Consider the following 20,052-nt stretch of genomic DNA (forward strand, 5'->3'; position numbering starts at 1 on the left):
AGTCTTTTTTTTATAATAAAGAATTATTGCTATTTCAGAGTATTATGTGACACACCTCATCTTCTTTTAAGTGACTTGAAAAGATATGAGCCTTGCCATAAATAATTTAGTCTGTATTTTAAAGGCCTGGATGAACTACTACATCTTTCCATAGAACCTAAAGATTTTTTTAATGTGGAGATTTTTTTTTTATGGCACAAAATGGAAGCTATTTCTGAAGTACTCTACCACATAGGGGGATTTTCCTGTCTCCTTACTCAGCCAACTAGTAGAATAGTCAAATACAGGATCAATTCTGTGGTACTAATTAAACTGTATGAGTAGTGTGTATGATAGGAAAGGAAGGCTTTTATTTTTGAATGTGGGCTTTTATGTATTTTCTAAAGAAAATAATAAAATAAATTTAAAAATTTAACAAACTTTACATGCCATCCAATGAATAATAATTATTTCCTTGAAAACTGGAAGTTTTTTTTATACCATTTAATAGGAATTTAAGTCACCTGTTTAGTTTGCATAGCAAAGTGCATAAAGTGACTCAACCCTTGGAGTGAGCAAGAAGCTATCTGAGAAATGGCATTGCAACATAATGACCATTCTGTTACTGTTTTCCCTAAGATCAGAATTTAATTTTTTTCCTTTTGTGCCAGTTATATGAAACAATTCTTGTCACAATAATTTAGGCAAACCCCCCCCCAATACCCCAAAGCACAGACTTAATTTTTGCCAGTGTTACGTGGCAATTCTAGTTCATATGCTAAATTCTACTATGTATAACGTTTCACATACAGAAGTTATACTTCTTTGAGAGTTAAGTTTTTGTGATGGCCTGAATTTATATCAATAAGAGAACTAAATTTAGTTGGAAAGAAATTTGCTTTTTTGAAAGTAAAATTATGGTTAGCTAAATCCCCTGCAAACACCAGTAAACATATTTTTATGCTGTGATTAAAGTATATGTTAGGCACCATTTTTTACCTTTTAAATCTCTGAACCTGTGCTGAACACTACTAGCATACTAGAGCATTACTGAAGGACACTGCTTTTGGCATAAGGGGCTAATTAGTGGAAAATTTGGAAAGGTAGTTCCAAAATTTCTGAAGGTTTTTTGTATACATTTTGGGTTTTTTGTTAAATATTCAAAATTGTATTTAATGTGTGTGTTATGTTCCACAAAGTAAATATATCTTTAAAATAGAGATTGTTTGAAAGATGAGATTTTTTTTTTCTTTGTCTGCATTTGGTCCAAGGATCTGTTTTCTATAAAACTTATGTCTGTTTTAACTTAGTAATTTCAACTGCTTCACTATATTGATTACTAGTTTAAAATAGTTTGCTACATTGTGTATAAATAGCCCAATGAATATTTGGAAAGTGACATAAATATTTTATTAAAATGCATTATAATGCATAGCATGACTTAAGTAAATCCTGTGTTAAAATACTATCATTGTTTAAGGAAGCCTGAATGTAATTCCTCAAATGGTAATTTGGTTTTTCACATATGTTAAATTTTTTTTTTATTTCTCTTCTTGCGTTTGGATGCTGGAAATTCTGCAGAATTCAGTCAAGTGCATGTGAATACACATGTGTGCATGCACACGTGCTCACACACAGGGAGTTCTTAATTTTATCGTCTTTTTGTTACTGTCTTGGTACTTTGACTTTCCACACTTTGACTTCCACTGCTTCACATTTGAGTGTGAACTTCCTGGGGGGGCGTTGTTTTATGTTTTAAATTACTCAAAATTTCCATCTGCTTTTACTTGACTTGTGGTTGTGAAGATCATGCTTGGCCCATGGGATCTTACACTGTGCCGAGAGGATGTGGAGTTTTGTCAGCCAGGGAAATATGTCTGGCTTTTTTTTTTTTTTTTGCCTTTTTTTTAATTCAGCGGCTTTCATATGCTTCTCTTCTTGTGTGGTCCCACTAAACTGAGTATATTTAACAGAAATACTCTCCCTCTCTATCTTCTGTGTACTGCTCTCTTTTAAGCAGACTGTGTATAAGAAATCTGAGATCCAAAAAATTCTAGTCCTGACTGAAAACAAGGTAGTGTTACATAGAAAGGTACTTTAATAGTTGCACATTCCAAATTTATAACAGCATTCCACATTCCGGTTATACACAAGTATTAGTAGATCTTCAGTTACCAATAAACATTCCAGTTATATCTTTCTTGAATATTCTGTGCTTTCTTTTTGCAGGCACTGCTACAATCTACAGTTCAACAGCAAGAAGCAGCTATTGAAAAACAGTATATACTAGCAATTGAAAAACACTCTCACAAATGTGAAGAACTTCTTAATGCTCAGGTATGGATGTGCACATACAAAAATCTTTTAGTTTCAACTCTTTTTGGTTTGAAAAAATACTAACATGTGATCACCAGAGAAAATAAGCAATCTTTCACCTTGTGTCCTCAGCATAACAGTATTTAAAAATGCAAAATAAATGACTCTTCATCTGTTGGGATCACAGGCGTTTTAGAACATTTGTACCTGCTTAGAACAGATTCAAGAAGAGTATACGACTGAGAAAAAATCTCAGAGCAACTTAATACTTACTCCTTTAACAGCTGTCATTTTCTACAGTCATAGAGAAAACTTGCAATTATTTTTAATTTATGTAGTCAAACGCAGAATTTCATTGCATGGGATTTGCAGTAGTTTTTTGGTCCAAATTTTTTTGATGCTTCTTCGGTGGTAGACACAAACATATGTTGTCCAAACCTATTTTTATTTCATAGAAATCTTACATAAAAAATAAAAAACTAGTTGTGATGAATTACGTAATATTCTGAAATATATACACATCGATGGCTTATATTGGCTTATTTAACATGACTTGAGTAAAAGCACGCTGCATAGCAAGTGTTTGGAATCATCAATTGTAATCATCAATTACTGATGATTATCTGAACAGTGTAAACATGGTTTGTTATTGAAAATGTCTTGTTTTGAAAGTACAGCTCTTGAATCAAAATAATAATGAGCATTAGTATGTAAGTTTTTTAAAAAAAAAAAAGCTAATTTCCTAATAACATCCTGAAGTTGTTTACATTGCAATTAACAGTATTAACAGTTACCTTTTAAGTACTGTTTGCAACAATTTACTAAAAATACAAAGGATAATAGTTTATTTTCTTGGGGTATATTAGTCCTAAATACATCAAAAGTTTACTTGAAGTATTCCACCATTTCCAACTGTGTTTTATGAACACTTCACTGTTCTGACCATATCAATTAACACTTAGTGCAAACATAAATTAGATGAAGTATGAAGGAAAGTTGTAATAGTTTGGAGAAATCGATTTTATCATGAATGAGGAGTTTGCTGTACAGAACTACAGTTATTTAATGCTTACCATAAAGCTCTGCATAAAAAGCAAGTAAAAATGAATTTTAAGTAAATGTTTTGTGTTTCTGAAATGAGCATATTGTTTACTGACTGGATATGATTTTCTGAATGCTGAAAAGGAGTGAGTCTCATGAAATCTGGAAGCATGGGAAGATTTTTTTTTTTTGAGCGTGAACTTACAGATTGAGCAAAAATATTGTTCCTGTGATCTGTTACATTTGCATTGCAAACCAAAAGGTGGAGACAGAAAAGGTTTACGTTTTGTTCACAAACTTCCAAGTAATTTTCCATTCAGCTCAATCAAGATTTACCACCTTTAATTGTAATATAAAACTGGGATTTTGAAGGCTAATCAAGTAGACAATGTGAGTGCTTATGGTAGAACTACCAGGTTTAATAAAATAGGATTTATACTGGCAAATTTTGTTGACTCGTAAATCTTTGTTGGAAGAGATCTGAGAAACATGTGGTATGTTTTTATTCTTTTTGAATACATATATTCTTAAATGTATGCTTTGGTGTTTGTTTTAACATTGGTTTTTGTTCTGTACTAAAAGTTCAGATTGCTGAAATGATTACTAATGATTATACACTAAGTTGATTAATATTCTATGTTATGGGATTGTATGTGCATATCCACCTTTACATGGAGAGTTAGGAGTATCTATATCACTTTAAAGATTTTTTTTTTTTTTGGTGCAGCAGTAATCACACAGTGCAAGTATGTTCTGTACATAAACATAGTGCGCTTTTTTTTGTTCCCTTTTAATATTCTTGCCTTACAAGCAGTATTTTGCCTTCAAACTTTTAAGCCCACGTAAAACTTTGTCAACCCACATAGTTTTTTGTCCTCATTTGCCATTCCTTCAAAATTTTCTGCTGTTTTATTTCCAGTTCCACAAAATCAAGAGTATCTAATATAACAACTCCTTTTTCATGCTTTCTCCTAATCCCATTTTCCCCCCTAATTTCCCATACCCTTCCCTCCCAAAAATGTCTCTGAGAACAAGGAAAGGCTGGTTTTCTCTGCTTGTCTTTAACCTATCATTAGAGTTTATTTAGGTTTCTGGTTTTGAAGGTATATTTTATCAGGGTTTTGTTCCTGTGATGGAGATGCATGTTAGAAGTCTGTATAGAGAGGTACCATACTGCTGATATGGTCAGTGTACAAGGCTGCATCTTCCAGGATAGGGGAAGATGTGAAAGGCCTAGTTCTATCATTCTATCTCAGTTTCCTGCTGGACAAATTTCTGCAATTCATCTTTGATCATTCCACGTGAGGGTTTGCAGCATACTGGCTAGCCATAGCTAACATCATCATCATCATCTACAGGAGGGAACCATCAGCCCATCAACACAAATTGTCTTCAATTTTATGTCTTGTTTCAGGCCTGTCATCTATCCTTTTACTGTACTCTTCTACTAGATCTAACTCCATAGATCTGCAGTTTAGGACATTGCTAAAATTGGAGAAACTTCTCCGAAGTAAAATTCTAAGCCATTTTCTATTCTAGCCCTTCTGACAGGTGCCTTCTGCACCGACTGTAAAGTAAAAAAGTTCTGGTCTATCTTCTATTTTAGTTTCACGTGCTTTGAAGTTCAGTATACTCTCTGACACATTATACTGAACTGCCTCTCAGTGAAGTGTCCCTCTGTGTTAATCGTTATCACTATCCATTACTTTTGAAACAAACACTTGAGAGATGGGCCAGTGGTATCAGTACTATTCAGTTACTGCCCACAGATGGCAGGTATTTCTACATCTACCCTTTTCTTAGTCCATTAAAGTCACTTGTCTGGAATATCCAATCTCAAATGTCCCCTAGGTCTGGAGCTTTCCTGGAATGTGCTGAAAGGACCAGTTTTCTCAAAGAAATTGATGTTCACTGTAATGGATGCTTCCTGGGCATTTCAAAAAGCAAACCAGGCGTTCTTGTGGCATGTTCTGGGGCACCAGGGCCACAGCGGTCTTCATCAATGAACAGAGCAATGAGAACTCTCTCCTCTATGCCAGGAATCAGTGACGTCATATACTGAATATTTAGGAAAGCAATGCACATCAGCTGTATGTTCCAAGCATTTGAAGATATCAGAGAAAATGTCACTGCAAAACACATACCAGTTTATTAAAAGTTGGAAAAGCACAAATGTCATCCATATCTTTTTCTGAGACACAAACATACTTGATGTTTTCTCCTGAAAATGCCCACCAATTTTGAACTTGTGGTTTTACTTATGTGCTATATGAAAACACATACTGAAAAACATGATCAACAAACTTTTGAATAGAAATTTTTAATACTCAGAAAATGAAGGCACATGTAACAGCAAGTTAATAAAAGTGTTTCGGTATAGTTGGGTATTGGTCAGTGCCAGAAGTGAGATGCCACATGGGGTAGAACAATATGTATCTTGTAAAGTATGAGTAATAAACAAACAAAACCTCATAGAAAACCCCAAAACAAACCAGCCATCTTACTGTAAAATTTATCTCTCTATGAGATTACTGACAAACTTAAATCATAGTTCTAGCTTCTTTAGTAAGTGCTAGCAATCTTTTGTGACAAGTGAAGCATGGAAAATGTCTACAGGTTATGCATATGTTGATTTTTAGTGAGAAAGAGCAGCAATGACATGTTTTTAAATTTATTAAACATATCTCATACTTATGGAGAAATATGGTTTCATCACTGAGACTTTGTAATCAAGCAATTGCCTGGGCTGAATGCAACTAGCAGTGGCAGATATCACTGGCAATGTTCTGCTGTTCCATACTTCAATATGTGGAATAGACTGTCTTTCAGCTTTCCCTGTTTTCCAATGTTTGAATAGCAGTAGTCTGTTCAAACATGAAAGTAGGTTTTTCTTCTGAACATAGAGAAGACATAGAGACGGTAAAAATCATGGACTATAAAAGGCACCATAAAAAGATGGAGTAAGTAAACATATATTGTTTAAAAGTATTTACTATGTAGGAGTAGGATATTCTAAAGGAATTTTCTCATTAAGGTTACTAGACCATGGGCATGATGATGTAAAAGGAATAATCTGTTTTCACTGGAAGCCCTAGAAATGATGATACGCAGAAATTTATCTCACTAGTCAATCAAAGTAGATGGTGTTAAAAATGTAGACTATATTGAGGTTGATTTTTGTATTCTTTTTCAAACAGTTGATGATCTGTGTATTAAAGTAAAATAACATCTTCAATACCTGCAGCAAATAATTTCTTATTCATGAGAAATAATTTTTCCTCTATTTACTTATCTTGCACTTTTCTTTCCTGACCTTGATGGTCTCCTTCCTTACTGTCTTCTAAACAGTGTGAAACAGGCACTCTTGAATGGGGAGGGATTAAAGTATACATGAAGTGAGGCTCAGATCACACATGTCCATCTCTAAATTATGACATGACAATACTTGTTTTTCCCTGTCTTCCTGAGGCAACAGTATCAATCAGAGAGAGAAAACTGGACATTCTGTGTAGTATTTTCATACTTGGATGTAGTTAAGGGGGATATACTTTAATGTGGTCCTTAATTATGTTAGTCTGCATATTTTCCATTTTGATGGAAGAATTAAAAAAAAGGAATAGAAATCTTTAATTTTGTAGTTCAGTTACATGCAAATTCCTTTCCTGAGCTGGACTTCTTTTCTTCTACTCAGTAAAACCTTAAGGATGTGTGGCCTGCAGTTTTCCTTTATATAGAGTATATTGTGCTGAATTTTTTTCCATAGTTTAAGAAGCCAAAGGAGCTGCTGGTGTAATTGCTGAGATAGAGCAGTAGTGGAAGCATCACACAAAAAGGAAAGAACTCAGTTAAATGCTTCTTCTACACTTGTGCATGTTAATATTTTTTGTGATGATTTTATGTGAGGCTATGAAACAAATCTCGCATTTGTAGATACAACACCACTTGAGGTAAGTGGAGTTGGCCCCATGTCCTTAATTCTTTTTCCAGTCTATCATGTCGGCTGTCATTTGTACAATGTAGTGGTTCAAAATCTTTTGGATGGTGCGTGAAATCTTGTGCCCTTTTTTTGAGACACGCTCAGAGATGTACTAGTTTAGCTTTAATTTGAAAACAATTTGCTGAAAGGTCAGTCAGAATGGATGTTCTGTTTGCTAGAACTCCATTTTTTTAAGTGTACGATGCTTCCAAGAACAGCTTGTGGACAAGCAGAGAACTGGTGTGACAATAGTAATGAGCTGCTGGAACATTGTAGATACCTTACCTTCTCCAGTGTTTGGATGATGCATCTTGGTGTGTTTTGCATAGCCTTCTGTGAAGAGTACCAGTAAGTCCCGTGACAATTCCTAAAATGTCAAATGTAAAAAGTATTTGTCTTGTATAGCAAGTGATTGTTTGTATGCCAGAGAAAATGTTTATTTCATTCAGCAGCTTAGTTCCACAGTCAGGAAATATAACTTTCTGTTATTCCAAATCTTGTTTTTAGATCTAGTCATAATGCGCAGCATGTTTATATAATAATGCTTATTTTATGAACTTTATTTTTTCCCCTCTTGTAAACAAAAGAGGTTCTATGTTTTTCCCATCTAATGGTAGTAATTGTGAAATCTATTTAATGTCTGATCTTGAAAGGAGGATATGCAAACTAGATTCTTAGAGAATTTTGAATATTTGCATTTTTTGGGAGACATTAGCCAATTTTTGCAGTGAGAGTAGCAGGTACTTGAATAGTGTTGAAGACTTGGAGACTGAAAAAATGATGACTGTGGTGGACATAACCTTTCTGGTTCATTAATTCCAACTACGATAGGTCTGGAAATTCTTGACAGTGTTTATCATGTCCCCTTCTTTGGTCATTTCCTCTCAGTTTTCAGAAATCTTGCAGTTTGCTGCTGTAGGAATAGTTTATTCATTGTCTCCAAAATGAAGTACTTCCGATCAGTCATTGCCATTACGTTTTCATCTAATTCACTTTGCACCTAACCTCTTACCCTTAAATATAGTTCATCTAGATGTGTCTTTTAAGGTCTGCTGCTCTTCTAATAAGAGCAAAGTTACACTTTCTCAGAACGACTTTATTCTCCGATAGTTCCTGATTATGTAAAGGACAAAAAAAGTATTTATTAGAATCCTGTTGTCAATTTGAGGTAGTTATTCTGAAATTCATAATAGCACCTTGATTTATGGGTTTATAGAGACAATTAGAGTGAAAAGATCAAGAATCAGCTCTTCCTGTGCTGAGAAGGCTTCTGTTTCTTTGTTTTCCTTAAATCCTGAAAAAGTTTAATTTATCCTGGATCTGTGGGGGGTTTTTTCTATGTGTTGACTTTGTATCCTGTATTGCTTAGTACTTACCTCCCAAAGAAAAAGTTGCATTGGTAAGATCCAAAAAGGCCTATCTATTTTAAAAAAATAAAAATTAAAAAAAATAATTAAAAAAAAAAATTCCTTACCAGAGTCTTCTAACTTCTTTTGAATCTGCCGACTATCACAAGCTAGCTAGAGGATGATTTTGCACTCCCTTTGCACTGTTAATTCAGCCAGGATACCTTCAGAGTCTCAGCCAAACATCTTATTTGGAAATTGCGTTTGCTTCCTTGGATTTGTCAACTTCCACTTGAAAATAGCTCTTTAGTGTGATTTTTGCTTTCTGCCTTTGCTTATACAACAAGTTTCCTTAAAATCTTCATTACTTGTTGCAAATTTATAATATAAACTCTTGTCAATACTGAGCAACTAAGTAATACGGCATGATTTTTCTCCTCAATTATTTTTCTGTCAGCTATTGTTGAAAAATTTTTTCTTCTGTTTTGTTGTCTTCTGTTACTGAACATTTTGCTGTTTATATTGCTTATATTTTAGGAGTTAATTTCTTTTTTATTTTTCCTGATAGAGCAATTCTGTGAGAACTCATACAGGCTGTGAAATGAATTATATATACAAAAATGGAACGGCTAATTAATATTTCTTTTTTTCTTCGTATTTTTACTAAAGTTCCTTATCTCTGTATCCTTAGGACCTTGACATTTGTGGTTATTTTAATAGTCTCTATTACTATGTGCACTTTCTGAGAAAAGTATTTTCATTATTAGATAACTTTATATAGCTTCTTTCTTTATTTGTAAAAGCAATGAAGCACATATGCAGCAAAATGTTTTAAGCTTAATTTCAGCCTCTGATGTGCCTCAAATTATACAGTTTACATACTGTGTGTATACTGCTGAGTGGAACCCTGAGTACAAGTATAGGCTTAGTTATTTTATTACCACTATTATAATTTTTTCTTTATATTTTCATTGTTTTAACTTTTCTGGTTTAATAATGTTTTGCTGATTCCTGAGCTTTCCGTTAGAAAAGTTTTGCTGCTTTGTTAGCCACTTGGACCTCAAACTGGCAAAAAGATACAGTTCAACCATGCAGTAATAAGTTATAATTTGAGGAAGTGGAAATATGTAACAGATGTTGGAATTCTTCAGACAGATTTTCCACCTTGCACTGCCAAACACTCAGATGCCACAGATAGTGAGGACAGTGTAGGAAACCAGTTATGATTACCAGATCTTGTCATTTGACTTAGGCATAGTTTCACAGTGGTGAAGAAAAGGTAGCAGTATAAAAGAATATGCTGCTAAATACAGCTAGCCTTTCTACAGGAGCAGAGAGCTATTGTTAGTGTTTTAATAAGGTTGCCTTTTCCTTCAGGATAATATTTTGAATAAGATCTAGAAATTGACATATTTTGATAACATTCCAAAATCATGATGCTATAACTGTGTATTTTTGTTGTCATCTCCCTCTCACATAGAGATAGTGTTTCCCACAACCTGTGTTATTTCTTCCTACTGTTAGATTCCTTCATGAGAGACAGAAATAAAAGTAGAACTTTGTGGGTTAAGAAGGTTTCTTGTTAAAATAGGTGAACAAATTTGAATTGGTGAATTCTTAAAAAGCCCAATCCAGTGTTTTTTTGTTCCTGCTGATGAATGAAGTACTGAAACACTTGCTAAACGTTTCTGAAGACAATTTTCCCCAATCTCAAGGAACATTGTTCTATGTCCACGTGTAATGAAGGTACAAAAAAATATCCTGGAGATGAGAGATAAAGTCTTACTATGCCTGTATTTTTTCTCTTAAGCTACTAACTACAATGCAGTTTCATTAGATCAAAAAAATTCAATAGATTTTTGTTACAAGAAAACCCGGTCAGTCACTGAGGGTGAATTAGACCTCCGTATGTCTTAATATACTGCTTTTCAGAATGATGCCATTATTAATTTCAGCCTCTGATGTGCCTCAAATTATACAGTTTACATACTGTCTGTATACTGCTGAGTGGAACCCTGAGTACAAGTATAGGCTTAGTTATTTTATTACCACTATTATAATTTTTTCTTTATATTTTCATTGTTTTAACTTTTCTGGTTTAATATTAATCCGTATGTCTTAATATACTGCTTTTCAGAATGACGCCATTAAAAGAAGGTTCCAAGTATCACTTCATTAGTGTGTGAAAGTTGTTTCCTCAGATGAAAGATCTGTGAAAATGTGAAATATCATTATTTTGTTGCAGTGGTACTACAAATAGTGTAAGCTTTTTTTCCTGTTTAGGATATTCATATTAACATCATTGTTCTATGGTGATGTTTGCTGTTTTGTTTTTGAATTATTATCTAACTGACTACTTTTACATAAGCTATGAAGAGCAGCTAACAAAATTAATTTATCCATACTGAATGTGGTGATCAGTGCATGATGATTTACTCAATATTGTGAAGGAACCAATCTGCAGAAACCTAAATTGGATGCCTATTAGTTATAGCAAAAGAATTGCATCCTCATTTCGGATGAAATTCTGTATTCATTTCCTTTTAAATGAAACAATACAGGACCCAGGAAGAAACTATCTATGGTTTTTAAAAACCGTTTCAGTTCATGCAAGACACTCTATTTTCCATTTTTCTTTGAATTTGCAGTTTAGGATTAATAGGAATATGCAAGGACTGATAACTGTGCTAAATTAGAACTAGTTATTAATAACTTTAATACAGTGTTTTATCTGTAAAATAGCTCATATCCTGTATTGTTTCATTCACTGCATGAATTATTATAGTATATACTGTGTAAGCCTTCAAAAGATGCTTACCTGAAAGAAAAATGTCATGATTCCTCAGAAATAAATTTAATATATAAAAATAACAAAAAGACTGACTAGTTGCTATTGTGATTAAATCTGTTTACAATGTCTTCTATGACTCACATTCCAGGAAAAAAAAGAAAGATTTTTTTGATTTCTTTTTTACAGGAATCAAGAAAAACCACAGGACCTCTGTATTTATATTTGAATCTACATCAAACGATTTTCATTTGGAACCACTGCTTAGTGAACTTCTTGCAGGGAGGAAAACATTATAACCTATTTTTGAATGCCTTTTGTTTTAAGTTGATTTTCAGAATATTCTTCTCGACCCTCTCTTGCTACTTTCCACAGAGTATGGTGGAAATACGAGTATTTATTCCACTTTGGAATACCACTTTTCTAAAAAGTTTGTTGTTTTTTTCTTTTATTGGAAAACACTTTCTTGTGTCTCATTGGACCATCGTGTCCCACTTTGCTCTTCAGAATTTTTACACATCAGAATTTCCACTCTTAACGCTATATTTCCTGTCTAAGGAATGAAAGGAAGCAAATTATAGCTTTGTCAGAAACAGGGCTAGATAAGGGTGTTGGGCTGTGGAAATTAGTTCGGACAAAGCGATTCATTAAAGACCTATATACTATTTGTTGTACCTAAGCTAAAGGTTTTTAGATCTGGCTGAGTATCTCTGCATAGCGTTCTACTGTGCCTTATAGAAAACATGCACAATGTGAATGTGCAGGCTAATAAGATCTCACTGGCTGAAAACTTTCTTGTTGCACTGAAGTGGAGTTTTCAGTGAGATTTATTTTGGTCTCACACAGATTCATCCACCATGTTTCCAGTTCAGGACATTTTTTTATTTATTTCTTTTTAAGATTATCTGTTACCGTAACTTCTCATCAATTTCCATTTTTGCACTTTAGTCCAGAGAGTCAGGAAGGTATATTTGTTTAATAACAGCTGGATAACTGGATTCAAAGCCCCCAGATATTAAGAATTTTCTTACCTGCTTTCTGGTTCTTGGATTGTTGATGAATAAAGGAAACCCTCACTTCAACTTCCATTTAAAAACTTCGTGGACACTGTCTTATAGTCTACATGGGTTAGGTGCTTTTTTCCAAACATAAGGGTCCATAAGTAGGTTTCCATCATAACTTCCACAGGAAAGCTGGAATAGATTTGATTATTTTTCAGAGGACTTTTAGGTCTGATGAACTCATCAGCCTACTTATGGGAGGCTGATCACTCTTTCTTGAAAGCTTTTATTAGGTGTACTTGTTGCAGCATGGGCATTATGCTCTTGACAGGTACAATTACCAGGAGACCTCCAAGTTTGATGTCCAGATAAACTGAAGAGAAAGTGGCCTCTACAATGCTTGAGAATCAAAATTCAATGTATAGATAGCTCAGAGTGGTGCCTTAAGTCTCAACGCTCTTCCTTTATTCCGTTAATACTGTCTAACAGAGAGAGAAATATATTAATAATTCATACCTGTGGAAACTGGAAATGCTAAATGAGATTCATTCAACTTGCATCCTTGCTATAGCTTCCATTCCTGTTGAGAAGGAGAGGGGATTATGAGATGTTTGCTTAGCTGTAGGCATTTATCTCAGCATATACGGTCTTTAAGTCAGCAATGGTCTGTATTGTTAAGAGGCCTTTACTATAGTTGAACAAAAATCTACAAGCCAAGTAAATGAACTTAGAACATCATGTTATTTTCTGTTAGCTAAAAATGCATGAGCACGTGAAAGCTCTCGAATGTGTAAGTGCTGAAGTGAAACTGTCACCTTTTACATGTTTTTAACCTTCATCGCCCTTTAATAACTTCATCTGAAAGACCAACTGAGGAAGCACTGACTGTCTATAAAGTTCATTGTGGCCATTTAGTACCAGTGTCCAAAGTCATTCTGCATATATCTAGAAAATGAATGTACCAAATGCTTCTATATAATAACTAATACTTAGAAGGTGTATGGATTATTTTTAAATCTGAAGTGCAAAGGTAGTTACCCTAATTTAAAGACTAGTTCCAGAGGGGTTACGATAGCTTGCTGTGCAGTGACATTTAAACGAACAGCTTGGAATTCTATTCATACATCCATTAATCATTTCCTTTGCATTACTGCTTTTTTCAAAGTCTCTCAGAATACTGTCATTATACAGAAATAGCTAAAATTTCCTTGATTGCTGTCAGAAGAAGGAATGCACAGAAACCTTTACTAGCCATAACTTCCCACATTTTCTGCTCAAGTGTTATGCATGAATTACCTAGATGCCTGAGTATGCCTTTGAAAGATCTGTGCTTCTGTAAAAAGGAATTCAGATGACAAGGTGTGCATTCTTTTCCATAAAATGGATTAATAATACCACTGAGCTTGCTTTACATCATTTTAATAAGCATAGCTTTCAAGGAGATTCCACAGCTCCATATGAAAGTTAATACTATTGTGGGGCACAGGACCTTGGGGAAAAAAAAAAGTTTTTGATAAGTAATTAAATTGCTTATTAATTACATGCAGAATGGAAGCTTTAATCCTTTTTTTGTATCTATGCTAACTATGCAGTATGAACTTTTCAGACTCAAGACCAATTTCAGGGAGAAGCAGTTCACGTAATATTTTATTCTGCTTTCTCTATTTCTTTTCATGTAATTTAATAGCTTAGGGTACGTTTCTCTCTGAAAAAGAAAACTATTTGGCCAAATATAAATTCTGAAGCCAAATAAACAGTTCTTCAAGGTATTTCTCTAGGAGTAGTACAAGAGAATTTACTTTCCTGGGTTGTATGGACAGCTGTTGCAACATTTTTGATGATATATGAACTTTTGGAAGTTCAGGTATGAAGGTAACCATTTATGGAAGGATTATTCCACATGAATAAACATTTACATTATAATAGGAAAGGACATGCCAAGCTATTCACAAGAGGCTTACAATCTTGAAATTATAAATTTTACATTTCCATGAGAAATGGGTATGCTATTTAATGTAAAAGAAGTTGCACTGAAATATGCCAGAAGTCATTAGCTTCTATTCTGGAAGCATTCTAAATGTGCTTAGAAATAGTTACCTCTAGTATCGTGAAAAATAGGAAGTAGTGTGTGTTTATACACAGATACAATTCTTAATACATTTCTTACTGAATTTCTGTGAATTCCATTAAACTCAAAATATAATGTCATATAGATTTTTCTAATCTACCAAGGAAATAGGAGATCCTAAGCTCAATCAAAGTAATCATACTGCAAATGGCAGTCACAGCAGCCTTCATTTTTATGGTGATTTTTTACTTATTTGACAATTTTTTTTGTAGTTAAGTGGCAAGCAAAAGCAGTATATTGTATTTTAAAGATTGCCCTTTCTGCTTCCAGAAGCAGCAAACTGATTTATTGTACACTACTGTCTATATTTCCATGTTTGGTATGCTCTATCCCCACAGAACTGATATGTCCAGGTGTTTATTACTGTCACAACCAACTGGAGTAACATCTTCTCGTTTTGTACAAAGAGTTGATCTCTGCATTTAGTTGTGCACTCCTCTTTGCAGTGGAGGGGATACATTTTCACTTCAGAGATGTATTAAAGGTCAGAACTTTTCAGGTTTCTGTATGACAAAAAAGTTTTGGTCCTGATACCAGTATTTTTCAGGATTGTAGGTCTACCACAAGTTTATGAAAAGTAAACTGCTGTGTAGTAAGGTTAAGTTCATGCAGAAAGCTATAGTCATGAAATTATTTTATCTGCAGAGAGAATAGACAGTAGTTGTCTCCATTAGCCATGTATACATGTTCTGTATTGTATTAATGCAAATGTCTGCATTGTTTCAGGCCTTCCAGGATGGGCTTGAATGTTGTCTTACACGTGTATGTAAAATAAAATTTCTAAAACTGCTCTGAAGTTTAAAGGCTGAAAATTGTAATTACATAGAGAATGTTGTAAAATACATCTGGTAGCTGACCCATGGTGGCAACTGGAAATATGCATACAGTCTTCATATCTAACCTAGAAATCTGATGATCAAACTGGAATTAACTGTCTGCAAGTCTTACAATTCTAATCTGCAATTCTAATCTTGCTGAACAAGTTGACTGCCATTCCGTTGTAGGTGTTTTAAAGACAGAGATATTTTCTCTAATGAGCTCTCCTTAGAAAGTCCCTCACTGATTCTTGACTGAAGCAAATAAAGTTTTGAGTCTTTTAATTGACATTAGTAAACTTCGATTTGTGGCATATGTCTGATAAAATATTTGCATATGTTTGCCTTCTATTGTGTCATTCTTTCAAATTAAAGTGAAATAACATGGTCGTCTGTGCAGTCAAGTGAAGAGTCATGGAGATCATTTAACTAATAAAATCCATTTATTGTTTCTGGGAAAAAAAGAATTTCTGTAAGTACCTTGATAGTTTAAAGCTGATGTCTGAAAATACTGAGTTCACAAGAAAAGTTAGTTACACATCATTAAGTATAACCATGATGTGAATTTCACCACTCCTTCCACAGGTGTTTTCCATTAGAATATGTCTGCTCCATTCAGACCTATTTTAAGTAAATTCACAAGGAAATGCCTCTTTACATGTTTATGCTGGAAGGGCAGATAGGTGTTTTATTTTATAAAGCAGTCTAGAAGTTTTCTATTCTATTCTTCAAATGAAAAAATATTTTTCAGAACATAGTATTGCAGTTTGGTAATGTATTTTTAGCTGCCATTAGAGACACTTATAATTAAAACATAATAAAATTCATGAAACAGAAATGACTGTTTCTTAGAAATGCTGGCGAGAGGGGTATTTGCCTGCATAAGTGTTTCTGTAAAAAATTTTATATTCGTTATATACACTTTTATTAATATAAAACTCTACTGTTACACTTTCTTTTTGGTGATCTTGTAAAATATTATGTATTGATACTATAAGGTTATAATATATCATCTCTTAAATAACATGTAAAAAAAGTATACTGACTTGTTAGCAATTATCTCATGACAAATACCCAACATCAGTAATTTCCAGTAATAATTTTTAGTTTTGGAAAACAACTTAGCTCTTACAGACAAAACCTGCATCTTTCAAATGCTTTACTTGGTTTGGGGAAAAACAGATAAATGGGTTGTGATTAAGAACAGTGACAGATTATACATTTACATATAGACTATCTGGTCACTTTACTTCAGTGTTCATTTTCTGCCTGCAAAAATGTTTAGCATGACAAGAAAATTAGAAGAAAGCAGCATTCTCTTTTGCTGTCATTTCCTGACTTTCAAAGTTCATGGTATTGCAAATGGTAGGAAAAAAAAAATACATTTGCTTTCTGCTTTCTATATGTATAACTGAGAGGTAATACAAGTATAATTTAAATTCTACAGCTGTTTAAATGAAATGTTTAAAATGTGGTGTTGCTTACACTATCTTTATAAATTTTGTAAGTGTTGCTTTTATATAGTGATCTTTTTTTCAACTTCTTTCCTAATACACTTCAGATTGAGAGTAATATTAGATAATCAGGAAGCTAAATATTTCTTATTATTGTAATTTTTTTTTCATAACATGAAATCAGTTAAAGGAGTACTGTGCATGTCATTTAACTGAATCTACGTTTTAAGTCGTACTGTAAGCAACTGACAAACCTAAGTGTCTTGGATGAGATCTTTTTGTCTGTTTTACTAGCAGACTGTGCTTACAATAACATGAATGTTTTCTCCCAATAGCATCAGCGACTTCTCGACATTTTGGGAGCGGAGAAAGAAGTGTTATCAGAAAAGATAGAAGAAGCTTTGATGCAGCAGTCCCACAAACACAAGGTATTGCTTTTATTTATGGAAAAAAGGTGTCTGATCTGCACCATGGAGTTCATTGAGAATGATACTGTCACACTTATTGACAGGAAGAGGAAGCTTTCTCAAGAACTTTGACTGTTTGAAATGATTTTTAGCCACTCCTCTATTGTGTATTGCAGTTTAATTTTTCACAACATTTACAGGAAGTGCTTGACAAATGTTTGGATGAAGAAAGACAAAGAAGTAAGGAGGCTGTGGCAGCTGCTGCAAAGGTATCGCTTGTTTAGTAGAGTTGCAATGTCAATTCCATGTGTGTCATTACAAATGCCAAGTTCAGCAACTTATTTCATAACTAAATTTGTCAAACTCTGTTCTCATCTGTGTTTAAAAGACGCCAGTTGTACAAATCATGAACATATCTGCTTTATCCTATGCCTTAATACCGATAGTCCATGTAACTTACGTCTATCTAAGCCTCTGAATTACTTTATAACAAGAAGTCACAATATTGCAGGTCAGTTGTTGGTGTTACCTAAATATCTGCTTTCATGGTCTTGCAGTTAAGAGCATCAATACATCTTGATTTGAGGAGCTAGGTAGCAGGGTTAACTGTTGATCTTAATAAAACAATTAGCATTGTGTCTTATTCAATGTTTTTAACATATGGTCATTTTCAATGAGGACAGAACTGTTTCATAAATTGTATAAAAAATATGGACATTTTAACAGGTTTTCAATTATTTTGTTTAAATTGATGTTTGACTAAAAGTGAGTATTCCCTTCTTAAAATACGATTTTTTTCTCTCTATTTCATTATTAAGTGCATTGAGGTTAGGGCAGTAACTTTGTAAATGTTAAGCTACCTTTCATTTCTAATACTGATGTAGAATCCAGTACAAAAGTTTAGTTACATGTAATGATCTGGGAAAATTAGTGATGTATGTTAGCACATACAGCTAGCACAGTCGGCTAGGCTGTATTATCATTTCCTGTATATATTCATATGTAGTATATGCACACTAGCTGAGCACCTCTCTGAATAACATTCAGTAACACAAGAAACATCTGTTACACAGTTGATATCTAGGGGAAAATATGTTTATAATAAAATATCTTAATTGGGCATTTTTTTAATTCTACATTTTTATTATATTTTATAAATGTCTAAATAAGAGTCAAGTCCCAGTGAACTGCAAGAAACAGCTTTATAAATGTAGGTATTTGAGGAACCCAGTATTTTTTGCCATTTATAACTTCACTTGCCCAGTTCCGTAATCACCACCAAAGGGCATTGGAATGACCTGGAACCTTATTAAAATTGAGAGGGATGTGGGTGTGGTTTGTCAGCCCATGTTTGTTTATTTTGAATTTCAGCCTGCCATTGTTTATTTGTCAATAATATGCAATGATTGTCTTGCTGATAAATATATTTGTGTGGCTCAACATGTGTAGAGCTGAGCTTGTCCCTTCAAGTTCAGTGTGTGTTTTCTGATGATTTCATGTAATGGTTGAATATAAACATTTAGGGGGGAAAAAAAAGATGAAACAGTACTTCCCGAAGAATGCATACCTAGGGAACTTTGGGGAGGGAAGATACGTTTCTTTTAAGTGTGTATTGGGTACTTTGCCACAGAAAGTGCTCAGACTTGTTTTGGAATTTAGGTACTTGTAGGTAAGAGCAGGAATATCTCATATATGGGAATACCAAGCAGTGTAGGGAGACCTGTGATGTACCTACTCTTATGTGGTTTCTGCTGCATGTTTTTGTGTTGGCATTAAGGAAATTAGTTATGATATATTGTGTTTTCAGTAGGTGGGAATTTAAGATCCTTGCTTGTAACTTTCCTTCTGTAACTACAAAGTCATTGTCCAGTGGTAATACCCGTTTGGTAGTGCCTTAAGATAAATTTAAACTCATAGTTCAGAAGTGAAAATATTCACGTCCCATATCTGGTCAGGTCATAGATCTCATTAGAATAAGTAATATATACGAGTTAGGTACCCATATTGGGTATTTTTGTCATTTATTTGTGCTTGATTTGTTTCAAAGGCTGAAAAAGAAGTAGTGCGGGAGGCTGTTCTGAAAGCAGTAGAGGAGGAGAGGAAAAATATGGAGAAGATTCATGCAGAAGAAAGAAAAATGTGGGAAGCAGAACGTGAGAGACATAAAGAGAAGATTGCCCAGGCTGTTTGTGAAGCCATGCAAGAACAAAGAAAGCATAATCAAGTTAGTATATTTTACCCTTCCATGGAGATGGTTTGTGTATTTTCTTGTGACATCTATCATTCATTACTACACCTAGTCGATATTGGCAATGCACAGCCATCTTGTTAGTTTATGTTCATCTAGTCTACATGCATGGAGAGAACTTGGCACATACAGAACAAAATTCCTGCAACTGTTTCAGGTATGTATATTGAAATGAGATGAATCAGGCCCTGTAAGTGGCTGTTTTTGTCCACTGACTTCAAAAGGAGCCCAAGATGACTAGCTCAGATACTGGCATTTGTGTTGTAAACAGTTAAGGTGACTTTTCCTTTTTGTTATACCTGTGGAAGAGAAAAGTTGTTACATTTGTTCCTTATTCTGCTGGAATTCCATTATCTATCTCAGTAAAAAGAATTTTTTCATGACAAAAAATAGAATAGGCACAAAATAGGGGTATAAAAAGTGGAAACCTAAACAAGTAATGAACTAGAAATGTTTCTAGAGTTACTTTTTAGAGAGGTGCTTATATAAGGATAGTTGTACATCACTTAACATAAACTGAGAGGGAAATTCCCAATGTTGCTTTTAAAAATTG

General features: G+C 33.8%; 1 protein-coding gene across 11 annotated transcripts in view; it reads left to right on the forward strand.

Moving 5' to 3' along the window:
* Positions 1 to 20,052, forward strand: part of CCDC91 (coiled-coil domain containing 91) — a 149,673-nt gene that overhangs the window by 79,065 nt on the left and 50,556 nt on the right. For all 11 annotated transcript variants that reach the window (XM_054813419.1, XM_054813414.1, XM_054813422.1 and 8 more), the window contains 4 exons: positions 2,209 to 2,316; positions 17,180 to 17,272; positions 17,452 to 17,520; positions 19,299 to 19,475. In XM_054813419.1, coding sequence (XP_054669394.1) covers positions 2,209 to 2,316; positions 17,180 to 17,272; positions 17,452 to 17,520; positions 19,299 to 19,475 — 447 coding nt within the window. The remainder of the gene's footprint in view (positions 1 to 2,208; positions 2,317 to 17,179; positions 17,273 to 17,451; positions 17,521 to 19,298; positions 19,476 to 20,052) is intronic.

This window comes from Grus americana, chromosome 1, assembly GCF_028858705.1.
Source record: "Grus americana isolate bGruAme1 chromosome 1, bGruAme1.mat, whole genome shotgun sequence".
NCBI lineage: Eukaryota > Metazoa > Chordata > Aves > Gruiformes > Gruidae > Grus > Grus americana.